The sequence below is a fragment of the Lathamus discolor genome, chromosome 5 (genome assembly GCF_037157495.1).
Source record: "Lathamus discolor isolate bLatDis1 chromosome 5, bLatDis1.hap1, whole genome shotgun sequence".
NCBI classification, from domain to species: domain Eukaryota; kingdom Metazoa; phylum Chordata; class Aves; order Psittaciformes; family Psittacidae; genus Lathamus; species Lathamus discolor.
The window spans coordinates 26,893,537-26,912,778 of NC_088888.1; the positions used below are offsets into that span (position 1 = coordinate 26,893,537).

At 37.5% G+C, this 19,242-nt stretch overlaps 1 protein-coding gene across 4 annotated transcripts in view; it reads right to left on the reverse strand.

Annotated features, from left to right (window-relative positions):
* Nucleotides 1-1,322: 1,322 nt before the first annotated feature.
* The window catches only part of SPAST (spastin), a 39,339-nt gene continuing 21,419 nt past the window's right edge, over nucleotides 1,323-19,242 (reverse strand). For all 4 annotated transcript variants that reach the window (XM_065680114.1, XM_065680112.1, XM_065680113.1 and 1 more), the window contains 10 exons: nucleotides 17,706-17,780; nucleotides 16,384-16,455; nucleotides 15,791-15,866; nucleotides 15,188-15,279; nucleotides 13,995-14,074; nucleotides 13,143-13,185; nucleotides 12,428-12,507; nucleotides 9,846-9,916; nucleotides 8,366-8,406; nucleotides 1,323-6,741 (listed from right to left, as the gene is read on the reverse strand). In XM_065680114.1, the coding sequence (XP_065536186.1) occupies nucleotides 6,619-6,741; nucleotides 8,366-8,406; nucleotides 9,846-9,916; nucleotides 12,428-12,507; nucleotides 13,143-13,185; nucleotides 13,995-14,074; nucleotides 15,188-15,279; nucleotides 15,791-15,866; nucleotides 16,384-16,455; nucleotides 17,706-17,780 (753 nt within the window). In that variant the 3' untranslated portion in view covers nucleotides 1,323-6,618. The remainder of the gene's footprint in view (nucleotides 6,742-8,365; nucleotides 8,407-9,845; nucleotides 9,917-12,427; nucleotides 12,508-13,142; nucleotides 13,186-13,994; nucleotides 14,075-15,187; nucleotides 15,280-15,790; nucleotides 15,867-16,383; nucleotides 16,456-17,705; nucleotides 17,781-19,242) is intronic.

Genomic DNA, 19,242 nt, shown 5'->3' on the forward strand with positions numbered 1-19,242 from the left:
GAACATATTGCACTTACAATATATATTTGCCAAAAGTAGAATGTTCAAAGCGTTTGGTAAAAACAACAGATTTTACTCATTAGGTGGCTTGTAGGCTTCCGATATTCCCACTTTTTTTTTTTTTTCTCTCCTAGCTGTACCACAGCATGCAGAATGTGTTGAGGGATGGATTTTAATTAAATTCTGGCTTTCTGCCTTCACCACTACATAGTATTTTCTGTGTTATCATTACACCTAATTAAAAAAATGACTTGGAGAAGGTTGCATAACTCTTTTGTCTGTTCCAGAGCCATATGCACTCTTGTAGGCAATGGGCTGGATTATACAAATCCACAAATTATTTGGAAATCTGCAGAAAGAGGCTTCAGTGAAAAACAAAAGAGAAAAGCAAACACAAGTTTAAACTCACTTTTCTTTGTTAAAACATTAAAATACAGAAATAAGAAGACTTTCATCTGACATAAGGCATGCAGCCTTGTCTCACACAGTCTTGGCTGGAATGAAAAAAGATTTATCTTTTAATGAGTCTAACATACTTCAGGGTATGCTGCCAAACCCATAAGCTCTATAGATTTCAACATAGCAAGCTCTGGGATGCCGTTTTCAGGCTCTTGCTGCTTCACTAAATTTATCTAAGCTTCTCTCCTCTACAAAAATAGAAGTCTATTTGAATATCTGTAACCCATACACAGAATTGCTAATTGAAATCAGTTCACTGTTTCACAATCTACCTCCAAGCAGTAGTATTTCAGCCAAAGAGAGGCCCTGGATAATTATATTGCACAGACAACAATAGTATCTTTCTAACCTAAAGAATTAATGCTTGACAGAAGCAGTAACAGCTCTCATGCTTCAGTCCAAAGTATTGGTTTGGGTTTGGTTTTTTCACCGATTGCTGGATTGGGTTTATTTGGTTTCCTTAGAATTTAGATTGTTACCTCAAAAATAATAGCAGCACTCTTCCCCCAGCAAAAGAAAAGCTGCCATTTTGAATCTAAGTAAACTGGCTTCAAATAGCTGTTTTCAGAGCTTCACTATGACTGCCAGAATGAAACATCCTGGTTTTCACTGTCATTCAGCAGGACTAGGATAAGCAGACTTCCAGTTTCAGCACATTTATTTAGGAAGTAGCACTACAGTTTACATTAAGAACTTGAGTTACATCCATTGGAAACTAAATGAGGTATTTACATATTTATTGTTCCATCATCTGGTATGCAACACCTGGGTTATTTTTATTATTTTCAGTATAGGCTTCAGGCTTAATAGAAAGGCTCTTAGTTTGGACATTTTATCTGGTAGACAGACAAGAAAACAGTAAGAACAGGACAAATGAAATATTTTATTGTGAAGCTAAAGCTATGTGACTGCTCATCATGCTTTTTTACATCGCTTATTAGAAAATAGTGTTTAACATTTCAGAAAACATTATTAAAAGAACATGAAACGAAAGTGCTTCAAAACAACAAAATACAAGAATTAACCCCATCCCAGACTGGAGTCATCCAATATACTCAGTGGGGATGGGGTTTAGTGGTTTGCCTCCACCTTTGGTCTTTGTCATTTTAATCCAGATTTTTGAAAGGGCTAGCCTTTCACATGAATAAAAATTAGAATCATGGCAAAAACCTGTTTCTCTATTTCCAGTCCCTTTGATAGGTGTGTGACTATTAGATAAAGTGTACTTCCCCACTCCTAATGATAAAGGACTCACAGAACTGGGAGTCTACACGCCTAGCCTCTTAGAAGAATACACCTCTATTAACCAACTACAAAGTATGCTGACCTTTTTCCTCAAATTCACTTCTCTGAAACAGGATTACGAAGTGAATCTTATGAAGGTAAGGAAAGTCTTACAGCAAAACAAGGTTGATCACCATAGTTTACAGACATCATGTCAAGAACTTGCAAATCGAAAGATCCAACTCTGCAGAACCCAGTGTTTAGCCAATATATTTAATCCACTGGAGTGTGTAACTTGCCAATTATTGCCAAACTCAGGAGGTAGTTCTTAAAGTAAACAATTTCCACTCTAAGACAGTTAACAATTTACATGAGAAGCAAGAAAAACACAATGCATATTTCCCCATACTTCAGAGGATGATTTTGTGTTTGCAGGAAGCAACAGTTCAGCTTCCTCATCCTGTGGCATTATAGTTACAATATTTGAAAGAAAAAAAATATTGGAAAGAATATTTAAAGAAAAAAAAATCTAAAAGAACATAACTGATCCTTTGGTCATCTCTTGGGATGACCAGCAGCATCACAAAAATTCACACAGGTGAGTAAAACAACATCCTTCAACACTAAAAAGCAGCTCCAGAGAACCTAACTAAGAAACTAGAAACTGCCTCTAATTAGCACTATGACCGAGATAACTAGTTGCATTCACTACCTGCTTGATACTTTTCATTCTATTTTGTATATCTGGTAGAAGTCCCCAAAAACTAAACACACAACAAAAGCCTGAGACCACCACAGACAATGAGTCTATAACCTACCATAGCACCTGCCACCTCCCAAAGCTGCCACACAAAGAAGCATCACTAAAGCAGTGGAGTAGCCAGATAAGCACATCTTAAGCACAACAATGCACTCTCCACCTCTTCGGTAGGAAAGCACTGTAAGAGCCTAGGGCACAAAGTTTCACATGAGTGGTTAAGGAAGCACCAAGTAGAATGCTGCTTTCCATACTGGTTATAGAACAGACATCACAGTTAAATTTGCCAGCATATCCCACGTGAGTATTCCCACTGCAATACTTCAATTTCACAAGATGAACTTGGCAACAGTGCCAAGAAGTGCTAAAAAATGCTTGTTTAGAATAGAAAAACTATTTATTCCACACCAGAAAGTAAGGTTAATTCTGTAAATATAAAATCTGTCAGTTTAAAACATTTGAGAGCATCTTAACAGTGAAATCTGCAATAGCCTCTAATTAGTGCAGTGACAACAAGTTCTTCCTCTGTTGAGAAATCCCATTCTTCTCAATTTTGAAGTGTTACTATCACATTATCAACATAAAGTAAGTTGCAGGACCATATTAAACAAAACTGTATTAGCGACTGACTTTCTGAAGTAGTAAGACACTTCAGGACACAATGCCTTATTTCTAATACACTGAACTCTGTAAAATCTAAGAAACTAACAGCACACAAACTTACATGTGCATAAATATCCTAGTTTAAGGCTTATGTTCAATATTCAGTGTTGGTTTTAGTGTTTACTGACAAGTGCTTACTTGTCTTAGCTACAAGTAGGGAACCTGTACAGGTTTCGTGTACGCTACAGAAAAGTCAGCATTAGGTAAGGGGAACATCATGACACACAACAAATTCTCATTTTAGGAGAAAGAGGATCACACAGTGCTTGAGTTTTTCCTTCCCGTTATGCCGCCAAAAGCAGTAACACAGCCCAAGAAGCATTCTGCATGTTCTTCCAACACACAAAAAGACAAAAGATATGTTTCCTCCTTAATAAAAAGGGTCCAAGATGTATGAAGAAGGTTGCTAAAAAAAACCAGGAGGGCTTGGGCTGGTTTTTATCTCTCCCTCCAGTAACTGCTACATTGCCAGTAAAACACAGTAGCAGGCTGCCAGACAAGCTGCTTCCTAATCATTGCAAAGAAGTGGGTCAAGTCACTCATTAATAATGGGCAGACTCACAAAAAAAAAAGAAAACAAAAAAACAAGGAGGCAGTTTAGATAACAAATGCAATGCCACTCTTTGCAAAGGTTAAAAGCATCCAAGCCGCCATCCTGTTTATCCTAATTCAAGATACTGCACTTAAAACAATCTGATTTTATGGTGGCGATAGCTGTAAAGCTTAATATAAAATATAAAATACAGGTAATTGGGGGGTTTCGGGGGTAAGGGGTGGGTGGTGGGGGTGGTGCTAGCAGTGTGTATTTTTGGACTGGTTCTTTTTTTCACATCTGCCTTTATACACAGTTAATCCAACACTTAGATAAAAGTTACTGAGCTGGTAGTTAGTCAGTACATGTAAATCAAGAAACCAGAAGATGTGATATAATGTCTTAGGTGGAACAGAATTATTCTTAAAAGGCACTATTCAGAAAATAGCATAAGACAGACAATTGAAGGTGATCTATGAACAGAACAGCACTTAGCCATGGGCTAAAAATCTAGCAGCTGTGGGGCAAACTGATGTTGCAGTTCATTCATTATGCAGAAAATAGTCAGGGTAGAATAGATAATCAAAAAGCCATTGATGGTACCAGCCACATAGATTCTCTTGATCAGAACTATATGTACAACCAAGTCTCAGGTCTAGTCCTTCTCTTTCTGAAGTAGCAGCTCAGACTAATGAGCCTTTCTGCGGCATACTGGTAGATTTCTAGCAGGTGAGAACTCTACCTCAATGTTACAGGTGCCTACTGCATACTGACAGGTATGTATTTGAAATAAATACTAGTATATTCCTCAGAATTAGGTAAACAGAATTTGATAACAAATATGTAGGAACACTCAAACCCAGAACAGTTCAAATTTCAAAACTCTCATTTGCACAGGATTTTTATGTATAAGACAGCCAAGGGCCTTTCCTATCTGTTTACCTATTTGGCAGATGCTAATAAACCAGTAATATTCATGTCCAGCACTATGAAATCTGTAACAAACATGGACCAAGTCAACCACAGATCTCCAACAATGCAGCTGGTCTACTGGAGGCAGAACTAAGGTAAAGCAAGCAAGACTAAGATTTAAGACTGAAATCTTTTAGCATTTCTCACTTCTCCAGAAAAAGCGTATCAGGGGAACAGAAGTCACGTTTCATTTACGCAAGACATACATTTGAGAGAGTCATATGCTTAGAAGGCTAGAAGGGGTTTGTTAGACTATTTCAAAAGGCTTACAAGAGTAACACCATCTTATTTAATAACTTTTAATCTTAAGATCAGTCAAAAGCACCTCTGGTTCAAAAGAACAGAATCCCAAACTTTGCATCTGTGGACCTCAAAAGTTCAACAGTTTCTGATATTTAATACTCAATACTATGCAGTGAGCAGAGTCCTCTCTAGGTATTACTACATTTACACTGCATCTATCAGCTACGGATGTGCTGTCATATATATATGTATAATATATATAATATATTATTTATAGTCAACTTTCAGGTGAGTAGTCCCAGAAACATTTGACTTACTCTTACCAATAAAAAATAAGTTAAATGATGAATTAAGACAAAATTTTCTATTAAAAACAAAAGCAAACAAAGCTTATAACTTGGTTTACGTAAAACTCTAAACGGTATGCATTTCTGTAATATCATGACGTTGGGAGAGTTGGCTGTCTTTAAAAAAAATTAATAAAGTAAACCCAACAAAAACCCACAGACCTGTTCTAACAGGGAACTGGCGTTCTGCCTTGCCAACATCCGTGTTTAATCCAGGTAGAATTTGCAAACAAGTTGTCAGGCCTTTAAAAGTAAAGGCAAAGATGTCTTCCTTTATTACAGTATTTAAAGGCTATTACTTGTGGTTTTTAATAGCTTGTCATTTATATAATAAAAACAAGTATTTGTACAAAGATTCAGTTTCTTTTTAAAAAAGCAGATCAGTTGAGTGTTTCATACTTTAATATATAAACCAAAACATAGGAAAGCTATAAAAACATTAATGTGTGCCATGTATTAAACATGTAGCCTCATATTTTAATGCTTACATGTAGAGATTAAAAAAATTATCACAATGGAAATTCTACTTTCAATTATCATAAACAGACCAAAATACAGAGTAGAAACACGTCATTTCTGAAACTTGACAATTAGCATCACTTACTCTCAAACATCAGCTGTGCTTCAAGTTGTACACCGTAAGCAGAAGCTAACATTCTACCAATGGAAGCGTTACAAAATGGATTAAGACAAAATACTGCCAGTAAATTAATGTCTTAGTCTTTTTTTTTTATTTAGTAATTATTTTTTTAAAAGAGTCTGAATTGGTTTGATAGGGTTGGGTTTTCTGCTGTTCTGCTATCAAAGGTCTTCTTCAAAACTGTTTTGTGAACAATACAGCCACATTTCAACTAAATAAAAAGACAAATAATAACAGACCAGCTGCTTTTTACATTTTAATGATCATAATTCCCCAATGCTGTTCTTCCTTTCTGCAAAGGGAAATTGGTTTATTTGGCACATTAAGGATAAAAAGAAAAAAAAAAAGTCAAAAACCGAACCAAAGTTTACAAACCTCCAATTGTAAGTTAGTAGTTAGAAGGAAGAAAGCCAGACACAGATGTCAGGGCAAAATTAAAAATAAACACACACAAACACAACATAAGGAAAAGGTCTGCCAATGATCAGTATCATCAGTGCCTTCTAGCTGAAACAAAATACATATTATTGTTCAAACCATAATTGGATTGCTAGGAACCTTATCTCACATCCTATTGTGCTCTTACTTACAGTGTGTAAATCCTCACTAAATGGCAAGGAGGCTTTGATGAACACATTTCACATTGTATAATTTTTTTCTTAATCTCAAGTTTTAATGCAGATACTTAAAGATCTGTAAAGTCCTGTAAACTCTGGCTGCTTTCCAGTAGTCTGTAGCAATTGCTCCTTAGGCAGCACTTAGTTTCACTTCAAGTAGGGTTTCACACTGTGGTATCTCCAAAGTCCTTGTTCCAGCGAATATATGCTTCCAGGGTCTGAGGGCTCAAACTGCGCTTTATCTTCTTCAAAGACTCAGTGAAATCTGATAGCTTGATATTCCTCATCTAAACAAGAAGTGGAAAACATCAGGTCCACAAATTATTTGAGAAGTACTTCAGTATTCACTTTAAACAAAGCAGATTATACAAGTGCTCTATCTTGATTTAAGAAAAACATTTTTGCACCGTGAGAACACTCGTTCACTGGAACAACCTCCTCAGGGATGTGGTAGAGTCCCCATCACTACAGGTTTTCAAGATGCAATTGGGTAGGGTGCTAGTTCATTTCATCCATGTTCCCTTTCCCGCAGAAGGTTGGACCAGGTGATCTTTCAAGGTCCCTTCCAATCTGCACTGATCTGTGATCCTATGACCTGATGCAAGAGTCCTGTAATTTAAGACTACCAGTATTTACTGCTTCTAACAAACTGACACTTGGTAATCATGTCTGCCTTGTTATTACTGCTTATTATTATAACTGCTTATGTTATTACTGCCTTGTGTTATTACTTCCTATCTCACTAGTGGTGCAAGCTGGTGCCTATGAGGGCAGAGAAGCAAGTGATGGATAGCATATATGATTTTTTTTTAAACACATGTATGCCATACCTCTGCAGACCAGGAGAAGGCACTGAAAGCTCCTGCCCTTACCACAGCTGTTTTCATACCATAGTATGTTGTCAGCCAAGTCATCCTGATTATCTAAACTCTCTGCTTCAACACATGCCTTTCAGTTTGCTGAGGACATGATTATAAGCTGACATTTCCCATATAAATATGATGCGAGATAACTAAAGTGTATGGAACAAGCAGTCTCACTACTAAAACACGAGAATTGGAAAAGATTGCCCATGTTTCCTTGGGACTAGTGTTTATAGGCTACTGGAGGGTAAACCTGCATTCACAACGAATTATCCCAGATGTTCTCATCTTCCTGCAACAAATCCTTTCAGCTTATCATAGCCTCACCATGACCTCAGGCTAAACACAGAAATCAACGGGGGATTAAAGTTTTGCTTCATTTTCCCCTACATAACTGTAGTTTGCATACTCATTTGAACAGAAACCTTTGTACACAGGTCCAATCTCTTACTTTTCTTTTCAGCTTTACAGATGCAATTTGTGGTGGTGATGACCTTTTTTTTTTTTTGCTTTACGATGGTCCATGTGAATGAAAGTATTGCACATGTATGCAAACAAATCTGTGTTAAAACACCTTAGAGGTTCCCCCTAAGATTACTTGCTTTATGTAAAGATTAAGCTGGTGGCAGAAATAAATCTTTTGACATAATACTTCTGTGAATGTTTTGGGGGAGTGACACTGCAAGAAAATAAAAGCCAGGCCTCTAACATCATCTGTTAGGTAACAGAGCAAGTTGCAGTTCAGTGTGACTAAAAATACAGTCAGCTGAAACCAAGAACTTACTATGAGAAAAGAGGTGGCCTTCTTACGCCTGATTACCAACAAGCTACACAAAGAACCTCAGACATCTGAGAACATGTTCTCTTCTCAATGACTATTTGCAAAGAATTTTCTCCAGTGAATAAGAAATCAAAAAGGGTAATACCCCCCAGAAATTATGCCAGGTATTTTGTATGATGCTATGTGTAAATAAAGGGACCTTTACAAAGTTTCTGGTGAGCATGCATTCTATTCAAAGGGGAAAATACAACTGCTAGAGGAGCATACCTCACTGGCAGACATGTTTTTCACCTGTTCCGGTTTTAGTTCTGGAAAAATAAAGGAAGATCAGTGAGTTCCATGGGGACTCTTTCATCACTTCTGAAAACTAAAACATGTTAAAGTTGCTTTTATTCTGAAAAAAATTCCACAGCTAAAAAGTGTATCACTCTGCCTCAGTGTAACGTCCGGCACAGAAAGGTACACAGTGTTTTTATCTCCTCTACCTCCATTTATCACCTCCCTAACAAGGCTCCTCCCACATTTCACTGCAGATACAGTACAAAGTGGTAGTAGAACTACTTCCTTCTTCTTAAAGTATGGGGAACAGCATGCAGAGCTGCCTTCCCCCATATTACTCCTGTTACAACCCCCACTACTGCTCAAACATGCACAATTTGCAAACAGAGAGGTACTGGCAGCCAAGAACACAGAAATAAAATCAGGCAGGGCACACAGGAGCACTTCCTGCCCTACGTGGTACTGGTGGGATCTAATAGACAGCATGACATTTCAGTCTGTCCTTAAAATGGACTTGCACATGATGTTATCTCTCAGCAAAGTCAAGCCTGCATATCTACACGTATACACTATTAATTCAACTACTCTAAATATATTCAAAATCTTTGGAGGCATGATGTCTCTGATGAGAGCTATTTAATGCAATTCTGTTCCGCAGTTATTATGCAGAAATTTGGAAGATACACCTTACAATCTCAACAACTGAAAGTAAGTGGGTAAAAAAAACCAAAACATTACTTTCCAGCAGCTGCTTTTGAAGAGATAATGCACTGGCAATACTGCATGTTACAGGACTTTAGACTCAAAAATATAGTAAAACAAGCATGCCCATAAAACATGCACAGGCCTCTCCACTCCATAAGCTATTTAAGAGAGTTGCAACAACTTCTGTTTACACATAGTAGACTGCTATTACAGAACACTTCTGCTCTGGCTGCTTTTAGTACCTTTCTGTCAGGCAGGACAATGTATCCATCTGCAAACAGAAAACTAACATCAAATCTTCAAACTTGTCTTCTTCAAATCCCACTACTGATTTCCACTGAAAAAAATCAGCCCTTTAAATGTGGCTACTGGACACATAATACCTAGCTAATAAAACAGAACAAGGAGATCTGCCCACCTTTTATAAAACCAAGTAATGCAAGTCAGAGACTACTATTCAAGTGATAATTTAGAGACAACAGACCTGACACCAGCCTAGGAAAGATGCACTAGTTAAACCCCCACAAATCTGTGATTAACACTTCACCCTGCTTTCCTCTTAAGACATAAAAACTGTCTGTTCCACATAGTGAGGTCCTAAAGGGTTTTGTGTAAGGCAAGTCTTATACTATTACGAGAAACAAAAATCCCATCTACAAAGCTTAATTTCAGGTGCTTAAGAATTACAAAGATGCATAAGAATACAGTATGTTTAACATCACTGATTTTTTTCAAAACCGAAATGAAGAGCTATGCAGCTTACCTCGAATAGGGCCCAGCGCTGCATCCTTTGCTAATGCAGTTAAATCACTTCCAGAGTATCCATCTGTCATTCTTTGTCAAAGGAAAAAGTGGGGGAAAGGAGGAAGGAAAAAAAAAAAAAAAAAAACAAAAACAAATCCCACTTCAGATTGTATCAATTTAATTGCAGATGATTAAAACATAGCTTAATCAGAAGTAATTTTATTCTGGTGTTTCACAGGCTTCATAATCAAAGTGCAGTCAGCGTAAGTGACCTCTATTTCTTTCCCAGGTTAAATTTAGAGTACGGATACTCAAATCTCACATTACAGTCTAAGAAAAGCAAAAAGATAGCAACCAGCTTGGATTTGTAGATGAAAACTAACTTCAAGCACATTTACTATTCTGTTATAAGGATGCTCTACCACTAGGTTGTCATAAATGACTATGAAACCAAAGCCTCCTGTACTCTTTCAAACCCGCGCAATGCAGTGAGAATCCAACACCACACCTTCATTATGTGATCACACAACCGGTTTTCTGAATAAAACTACACTTTTAGTTGATATCAGAGGCAAACTAAGGGCAAAAGCATGCCTTGCTAAAAAACTAACAACAGTGTTTGGTTTTGAAAGTGATAGTTTTGCAGCATGAACTTAGTGAAAAGCCCTGTTAATAGCTGACCAGTGAATTCCAGAGACTGAAAAATTCTAATTCAGAAGAATGAATACAAATCCGAAAAGCAGCACCACTTCACTTAGCAAGTTACAGCACAGACAGTGTTACTTCTGGTAGAAGACTCTTCAGAGTTAAGGTTTGGTAACAGATAGCTTATACATGGAAAATTATCTCTAGCACAGCTAAGTCCAGCTCACCAACTGATTCCAATATTAAAGCCTAAACCTGGAACTGCTAATGAACGAGAACCAACTGAGAGACTTGAGATGGCTACAACAGCCTGAGCCACAGTCTTAGTGGTTATCTGCAGAAGCCTGAACACTTCACACATTTCACTTCAACTAAGAATTGTAATTCAGCCTATAAGTGAAATACAGCAAACAGGTCCTTATTTAGAAAGAAACAGGTTCTACAAGTTTGATTTGCGCACACTTCCCACTGATTCGGGAAATAATAGTGTAAATGTGCAGGTATTCTGTGTGAGCTGAAAGGAACATAAATTGTGTTATCTACTGGGACTGGTTTGTTTGTTATTGTAAGACTAGCAGACATACATATCATCCAGATGCTCAGAACCAGAAGTGGGGAGAGAAATCAAACCAAGGACCCAATCTCTATGGGAGCTTTTCCAGAATTATTTGATTTCCAAGTTAGGCGATTAAATACTTTGCAGATTAAAGTTCGCCACTGAACCAGAAAGCCAGTAATACATACTGCCAACACAGGTGAAAAGAAGTAGCAAGGGTTACCCAAATTAAAACTTAAAACCAAAACACCCCCACTCAGCTTGTAGAGCTCTGGCCAGCTGTAGCAACAAGAACTCTATAGCTCAGTCTTCTGGAGAGCATTAATTCTGCTACAGTTTTCAGAAAACATTGCCAAGGAGTGAAAGAACACGAAGTCATGAAGGAGATTAAATACCCATCTCTTTTGAAACTAAGGACAATGGCAGGTGAAGTAAGCAAAAAACTCAAATTTTGTTTCTTTAAACCCTTTAAAAAAAGCGTACTAAGGTTCCATTTGTAATTTTGTTCATAAATTTGCGGTCAGAATTCAAGAGACACTCTTTTTCCTCCAGTTAACTATTACTGCAGCCTAAATATGGCCTGAACTAGCCTCCTCCAAGAACTTACTCTGTTGGATTATACATCGTATTTCTGTCAGATTTCTAACACTGAGACTGAAAAATGCTACATCTAAGACTGTACTCACCTCCTGTGTACTACTACTGACAGCAACAGACTGAGGTACATACACTTGCATATTTTTTGACATTTCACGGAATTTTCATTCCTTCCTGCCCTAGATGCTTTACCTGCTTTTAGTCTAACTTTCTTCATATCCATTACATTTAATTTCTGAGGGTGACAAACAGGAATACTGTGTCAATCTTAATAAACAAACCAACTTGGTTTATAGTAAGAAGGGTATTTAACCCATGTTTTTCCAATCAATTATGAAATAGAAAAGAATCCAGAATTATCCACTGCTTGCTCTGTGTTGGTTAATACCTTCAACAAACCTAGCAATGGGCCAGCAAAGAAAAGGTGTTTTTGATTTGAAATGCACATCAGGTGCAAAATTGGCACTGCCTTTTTTCATCAGGAAGAAGAGCTGAATTGCCTGGGGATGGGTGGAGAGAAGCATTCCTCTCCCTCCTCCTCAGAGAGGAAAACACTGATGAGCATGTTTTAACAACATAAACCCAGCAGGTTCGAGTGGGATAAAAACAATGTGTATGTATATATAAAAAACCCACTTTCACAGAGCCTGACAGGAAACCATCTTCCCAAAACACGTCCAATTCATTCACAGCAAGTGTTGTCACTATCTGACGATGCATATTAGTTACATTTTGAATGTATAAAAGTTTGAATGAATGCAGTAGATGAATATATTTATTTAGTATCGTTACAACCTGCTTACCTAGCTAGTTGGGCCAACTCTTTTTGGGTCAATGGACTTCCTTGCTTGCTTAGAAGATTTTTTAGCAAAATCAATCTTGTCTGAAAAGAAGACACATTTATCAGATAGAAAACTCATTTTCACAATACACTTAAAATTATGTTGCAACAACAGAACTACACGTTTATCAGGTTAGCTTCCATGCTTCACCAGTTTAAACCTGCCTACAGTACTTTGTTGATTGGACTGTAAACTGTAATCTCTGCAGGAGAAGGAATAGGGACTGGTTAATAAGGAGATCAAGGGTCAAACTACTTCAAGAATAATACATTAGATTCCTCATTAAAAGCTGTTAATGAGCTGTTAATTAAATCTGCTGTTGATGAAAATCATTAAGAAAGCTCCTTTCATCTTTTGCAATGAGTAGTCTTCTCCAACCAACCAAACGTGCTGCTGCAAGCCCTACTTCAGACTTGTCTGTGACTGCCAGTATGTAAGTAGCATCTTGCTAGCCAAGAAATACTGAGTACCTGCTACCAAAATTGCTACTGGCACATGTAACAAAAGGCAAAAATTTAATACAGCCACCAAAATTAAAACACCATGTATACGGCCAAGCTGGGCCAGAAGTTAATTCACAGAACTGTAATCAAGAATAGCCTATGAAATAGATTTTATACTCTTTTTAATTAAATTGATCTTAAAATTAAGAAAATGCACGGAAAATAATACTTACTTCCTCATTTGGTAACGACACATATACCCGTTTGGTGAATCGTCTAGGAAAAAAAACAACATATACATGTATACACATACTCATATAGATCTAACATTTGGTTTGATGTCAAAATTTCACTTACATCATCAAATTCTAGGGAGTAGAACTACAAATTAAAAAACCAGACAAACAAACCTAAACCAAAACCAAACAAACAATATGCACTAGCCACTGGTATCACTTTACTCTTACTTAAAGTTAAAAGACCCCTCCCAGAGAGGAGACACTCTAAAAGGTAGAAACACCACTGCCTACCAGCAACAAAATTAAGCATCTCTTCATTGTACACAAAAAGCCTTTGCAATCATGAAGAATATGTTTTGTTTGTTCAGACAGTGCTGACATGCCTATTTTCCTCAATCAAGAATGAAGAGAAGAAAGCATGAGAACCTGTAGCGAAAAAGTCCTAAGGAACATCTACTGCAAGATCTGTAATTGCATGGGACATCAGAAGTCCACTATTCACAGAGAAGAAATGCTGGATTTCACTGATCAAATTTCTTTCTTCATCTTGCCATTGAAATCCAAATAATAAAGCAGCAACATGTAAGATTGAAGAGGCTTTTAAAACGCTGACTTGGTATCAACAGGTACTGCTGGTTTGGACAATTCCAAAGCCATCATGCTTCTGCAAATGCATCCCAGAAGAGAAGAGACAGGCACCTTTCCGGTGAGGTTAAATGATTTAACCGTCCTGAACAGCTTTTGCTGCTTATTCCAAAACTTACAGTAACCAAGACACTAAGTAGCAAAACTTGCTCTTTGTAATCAACTTCATATTACTGTATTCCATCAAAGGAATTTTGATACCTGAGAACAGCATCATCAAGCTCCTGTGGCCTGTTTGTTGCCCCCATCACAAGTATTCTGTCCTCTCCAGAAGACTGCACCTTTATAACACAGGAAAGCAAGACAGCTTTCAGTTTACATCAAGCAGTAACACAACAAAACCAGTTAGGGACTTGCTGTGTATTCAGCACACTTATGGAGTCTTACTCTCTATGAACCTTGCCCCCCCTCCCCCCTGCCACATACAGTTAGGTTTAAAAAAATCCTTTAGATAAATGTAAATTCAAACTAGAAATGTATATGCACTTCCCCCCCTCCCCCCATACAGTTAGCTTTAAAACATGCTTTAGGTAACTGTAAATTCAAACTAGAAATAAGCAAAAAGAAAAATAAAAAAGGAAGGAATATAAATTCTCCTGTACCTCATTACTATTGCCTCACCACTGTAACAACATTCCATACGCTAATCAAAGACTGACCAGTAAAAAACAGTGCTGCATGACAAAAATATTCTGATACTCATTTGTGTGTGTGTGTCCCAGCTATGAAATCCAGTTCCCTTTCCTATTACATATGTACTATTAAATATATTCTTAACTGTATCCTGTTGTTTCTAGGTCACGATGCCAAGAAAAAATTCACGGCTCAAGAAAAGGCATACTAACACAGAAATTAATCCTTCTGATGTGTCAGAGCTATGTATACCCATGATCTGAACTAGTCTGAAAGCCTCAGCTTTCAAGTCTCACCTTGTCAGTGCATGCTTTTGTGACATGTATCACTTAAAAACTAAAGAGACACTACTTGAAAGCTATTTAACCTTGTTTTACTTTGCCCAAATGAAGAGATGTGCTTTACCAAAATATTTAATTGCAAACAAGGATTCAATTCTGCCTAACCCTCAAGTGTCCCTCTTGCCCTGTAAGAATGCTGGTACTCACAACTCTTACTATTTGTTAATCTTTCAATCCATTATTTCAGTTTTCCTCCAGATTACTACCTTCTACCCCAGATTGAATATTCCAGATTACTACAGTATGCAGATGAAAAATTAACAGATAGAGGTAAAATCTGTTTGCCAGCTAAAGTGGGGAGGAGGGGTAAGGAGCTAAGCCCCAGAAGCCAAATCTTCTTTGTGCTTCATCTGTAGCATGCACTGGCACTACATTAGCCGATTCAGATAAATCAAACAATACCTAAGACTTGATACTTACACCATCAAATTCTATTAGAAATTCTGTTTTTAGACGCCTGCTAGCATCATGTTCACCTTCTCGTCTTTCACACAAAAGGCTATCAACTTCATCTGCAAAACAAAAAAAGCCAGCTTAATTAAGCACACAACATCAAAACATCTTTATATTTGCCTGAGTTCTTTTGCTAATATAGGGCTCCTGTAAGAGAAATCAGATCTTTATTACACAGGAGACAGACAGATCTTAGTAAAATTTAAAAGCTGGTATAACGTGTTGTCCTTTGAATATGTAACACCAAGCACAGATGAGAGGGGGAAAAAACCCCTGCCGATAATAAAATGTTAACTCAGGACAAGCAAAATCCATTTTCATCTTTGAAGTATAATCATAAAAGGCACAGCATTTGTATTTTTGAGGGCATTTCTTCCCACTATTAACACCAATTAAGTAACTTAACAGTAACCTAACATGCTTTATATGCAACTACTGATTAGACAGCTGGTCATAGGTGAGACACTCTCCACTGCAGAACTACACAAAGAAGTTTACACAATTATTCTAATTTAATGTATGAAACTATTTAAGAAAATACATAGAAATCAACAATATTTAAGGTCTTACCAATAAATATTATAGAGGGCTGAAGTTCTCTGGCTACTGCAAATAGAGCACGCACCAGTTTCTCCCCTTCACCCACCTAAAACAACAATATACTGTTTTTGCAGGAGGTTTACAAAATGTTTATTACAAGACAGCTAACATTAGCACCTACAGGAAATCTTGCTGATAGCCAAACGCAGTTAGTCCACTCATACACACTCAGATTATCAGTAGTTCAGTATTACATATGACAGTATAGTTTATGTCTTAAAAGAAAGATTACAACTTTACTTATGATTGTGAATGAGTTGTGAAGAGATTTTGGTGCCCAAGTTATCAGAGTGAAAGGGAGCTGGCACCCACTTCATTTACCTTTTAAAGAAGAAAAAACCACCATCACTTGCTGATACGGCAGCCAGGGTTATCCTGAGCTGCAAAAGCCTTTGACACAGTTATCACAAACCAAATTTTTTTACTTCACAAGTCACTTTAAAGCTTTACTTTCACTATAGGCTAACAGTTCACCAAGGACTCATGAGAAGTCTCTGGCCTTCTTAAGCCTCAATTACAGCATGTGTGTTTCCAGATCAATATAATCTACAGCTGCTACTTACATATTTTGAAGTTAGGCTTGCTGCACTTATATTAAAGAAAGTAGCATTGGATTCTGCAGCAACTGCTTTGGCCTAGGAGACAGGGAGAAAGAAAAAAAAAGGTACTTTTAAAAATATCACACTGAAGACACCTCTCTGCTTACACAGCTAGCACTTATGTCCTGATTGATGATTTTGAAAACCTTTATTCCTTCAAAGGGAACACCTTGTAGATAATACAGAAAACTTCCATACAGGCCACTTACAAATAACAGGTAAGCAGCCAAACCACTAGAGAAATTTCCAGACTTGCTTAAACTTCTCTAATCACATCATCTCCATAGCCAACTACAACTTGCTTACTGAAGAATACAAGTCTCTAGCTCCTTCCAATGTATCCTAGGTTGACATGAGAGGCAGTTTTAACTAATTTAGGGTGGTAATTTAAGGCAGCAGTTGGATCAAATCACATTAAAAATTATGGTGGTTATTTTTTTTCATCCTTACTCTATCTACACAAAAACTGTTTTCAGAGGAGAGCTAGGAAAAAATTATATCAGCCATAATGCTCACACACAGTACCCTCAACAGTTTCACCATATTAAAGGAATTACAGTTCCCTGGTTATACAGTTTAATTTCAGTGATTAGCAATTATGTCCCAGTACATAAACTACAACTGCTAAACCCAAGCAAGCTGCTCAACATTCACACCCCTGTGCTTTCAAGCTGATCTAGCTTCCGTATTAGCAAAGGGAGCTTGCAGCTGCACCACACCATGTGATGCAGGATTATGTTCCCAGCTCAGCTGCATCAGTACACACGATGCTCCCTGGTTGATGCACAGCCTTTTCCTTCCAGTTCCCTGAATCTAGCTTATCAGGCTGAGGGAAAAAGCAGCAGCCAGACAGTTCCACAACTTACTCTCTTTATACAGCAGCATGGAAGTGAGAAAACCCCCTTTTCTTGCTACTGTGCTCCCTCTCCATTTCCAAAATACAATTCCAGTAGGTTTAGTGCAGAGCAGACCGTTTGTGATTAATCACTGCTGTACACAAACAATTAACCATGTCTTTGACTATCTCTGGAAATTAAACTTGGACTTGCTGGTTTAAGTTTTTAGATATTACTTGTGAAAGTGAAAACAGTTAAACAGAGAACAGTTTACCAATTGCCTCCCACATAAAATCCAGTCAAGAACAATTCTGCATTTTTGTATTAAATTGACACTGTAACATTTATCCAGGAAGAATACACAGTTTATTACTACAACACCCAAACTGAAAGCAATCCTCATGGTTACATTGTAAACCCACCAACTCATGAATGAACTAGTTTTCTCACCAACATTGTCTTCCCATTTCCTGGTGGGCCAAATAGCAATAAACCACGTGCAGGAGCTCTAAGTCCTGTAAATAACTGAAAAGTACATCACCATAAGTTACATCCAAACACTTAGAAAAAGCATTAACTTGAATTTGTGAGGAAATGGTTTAAGACTGAGGTACGGCTGACTGGCTATCTGTGGTAGCAACAGTAGCAGTGTTACAACAATACAGGGTTTTAAAGAACCACAGTCTTTTACTAACCTGACCTAATGCACATCACTATGGTTTCCCACACAACAGTTAAATTACATTATGATTGTTCTGTGCATAGACATACTATGAAAGCAGCATAAAAGGCTTGATTACTTCCCACAATACAGACAAGCCCAACAAGTTTAAAGCATCAATTTGATTTAAAAAAGGGGGGGGGTGGTGGTGGAATGCAGGTGTGTAGTTAAAGCAGTGTTCTTACTAACTCCATATGGAAGAACTCTTTCTTATGAAATGAAACTTGAGAAAATAAGCTTTGACCGAAACTATTTAAAATATGACTTAAACAACCACCTACTCTTTTGAAATGCTGCTGATAATCTCATTTTGTATTGGATTAATCTTTCCTACTCTGCAGAACTGCACTCATCACGTGTAGCATCATCATAGCAAGCAAGTCTACAAATTCTCAGAGTACACATATTTTAATTATTCCTGTAGCCTGTTTTCCCCAGCACTTTGTCTTTACCACTTTCCTCAAGTGTTCTGGAGTTCCTTCTTTGGTCTCACACTCCCCCCTCCATTCCAGCTTCCAACAATTCCAACAATCAACCAAATTGGCACAGTAGGGCATTTCAAATATACACATCACTGTCAGCAGGCATTCTTTTCCACAATGTCCATGACAAGTGGCTCTGTTACCAGTGTAGTATTTCTGAGACAACCAAACAACATGCATGCTTTTATCATTCCATCATTCACAGCATTTTGTTTATGCTTGACCTTGACCACTAAAAATAGTGATCAAATCACTAAAATCCAGCCCAACTGTATTCACTGATACATACCACCCGTGTTCAAACATATTGCAGCATTTTAACCTGGATAACTACATTCCTCAGCATTTCTGCTTTCTGTGCTGCACACCACCACATGCATCTCCTGCCTGACCTCTTTTGTTTGGAATCATTCTTTGGGAGTTCCAGCATTTTCAGATACTCTAGACTGAATCTATAACCCTCCCTCACCTTGATCATCACCTACACGGTTCAGATGCAACTGCCATTTATCACTGAGACACACTAACCTTCTAACATTTTTGTTAATAGACTAATCACATTAAATGTGGTCTGAATTAATGACTACCGTTCCATGGCAGGGGGGTTGTAACTAGATGATCTTAAGGTCCTTTCCAACCCTAACTATTCTGTGATTCTATGATTAGCATCCTACTGCTGAAATGGTAGCAGCCACCGTTTTCTGTTTATTCACCTCAACTCTTGCTCGCCTATAAAAATACCATTAATTGGTTTGTTTAAATGTGAATTTGAGCTAAAAACTCA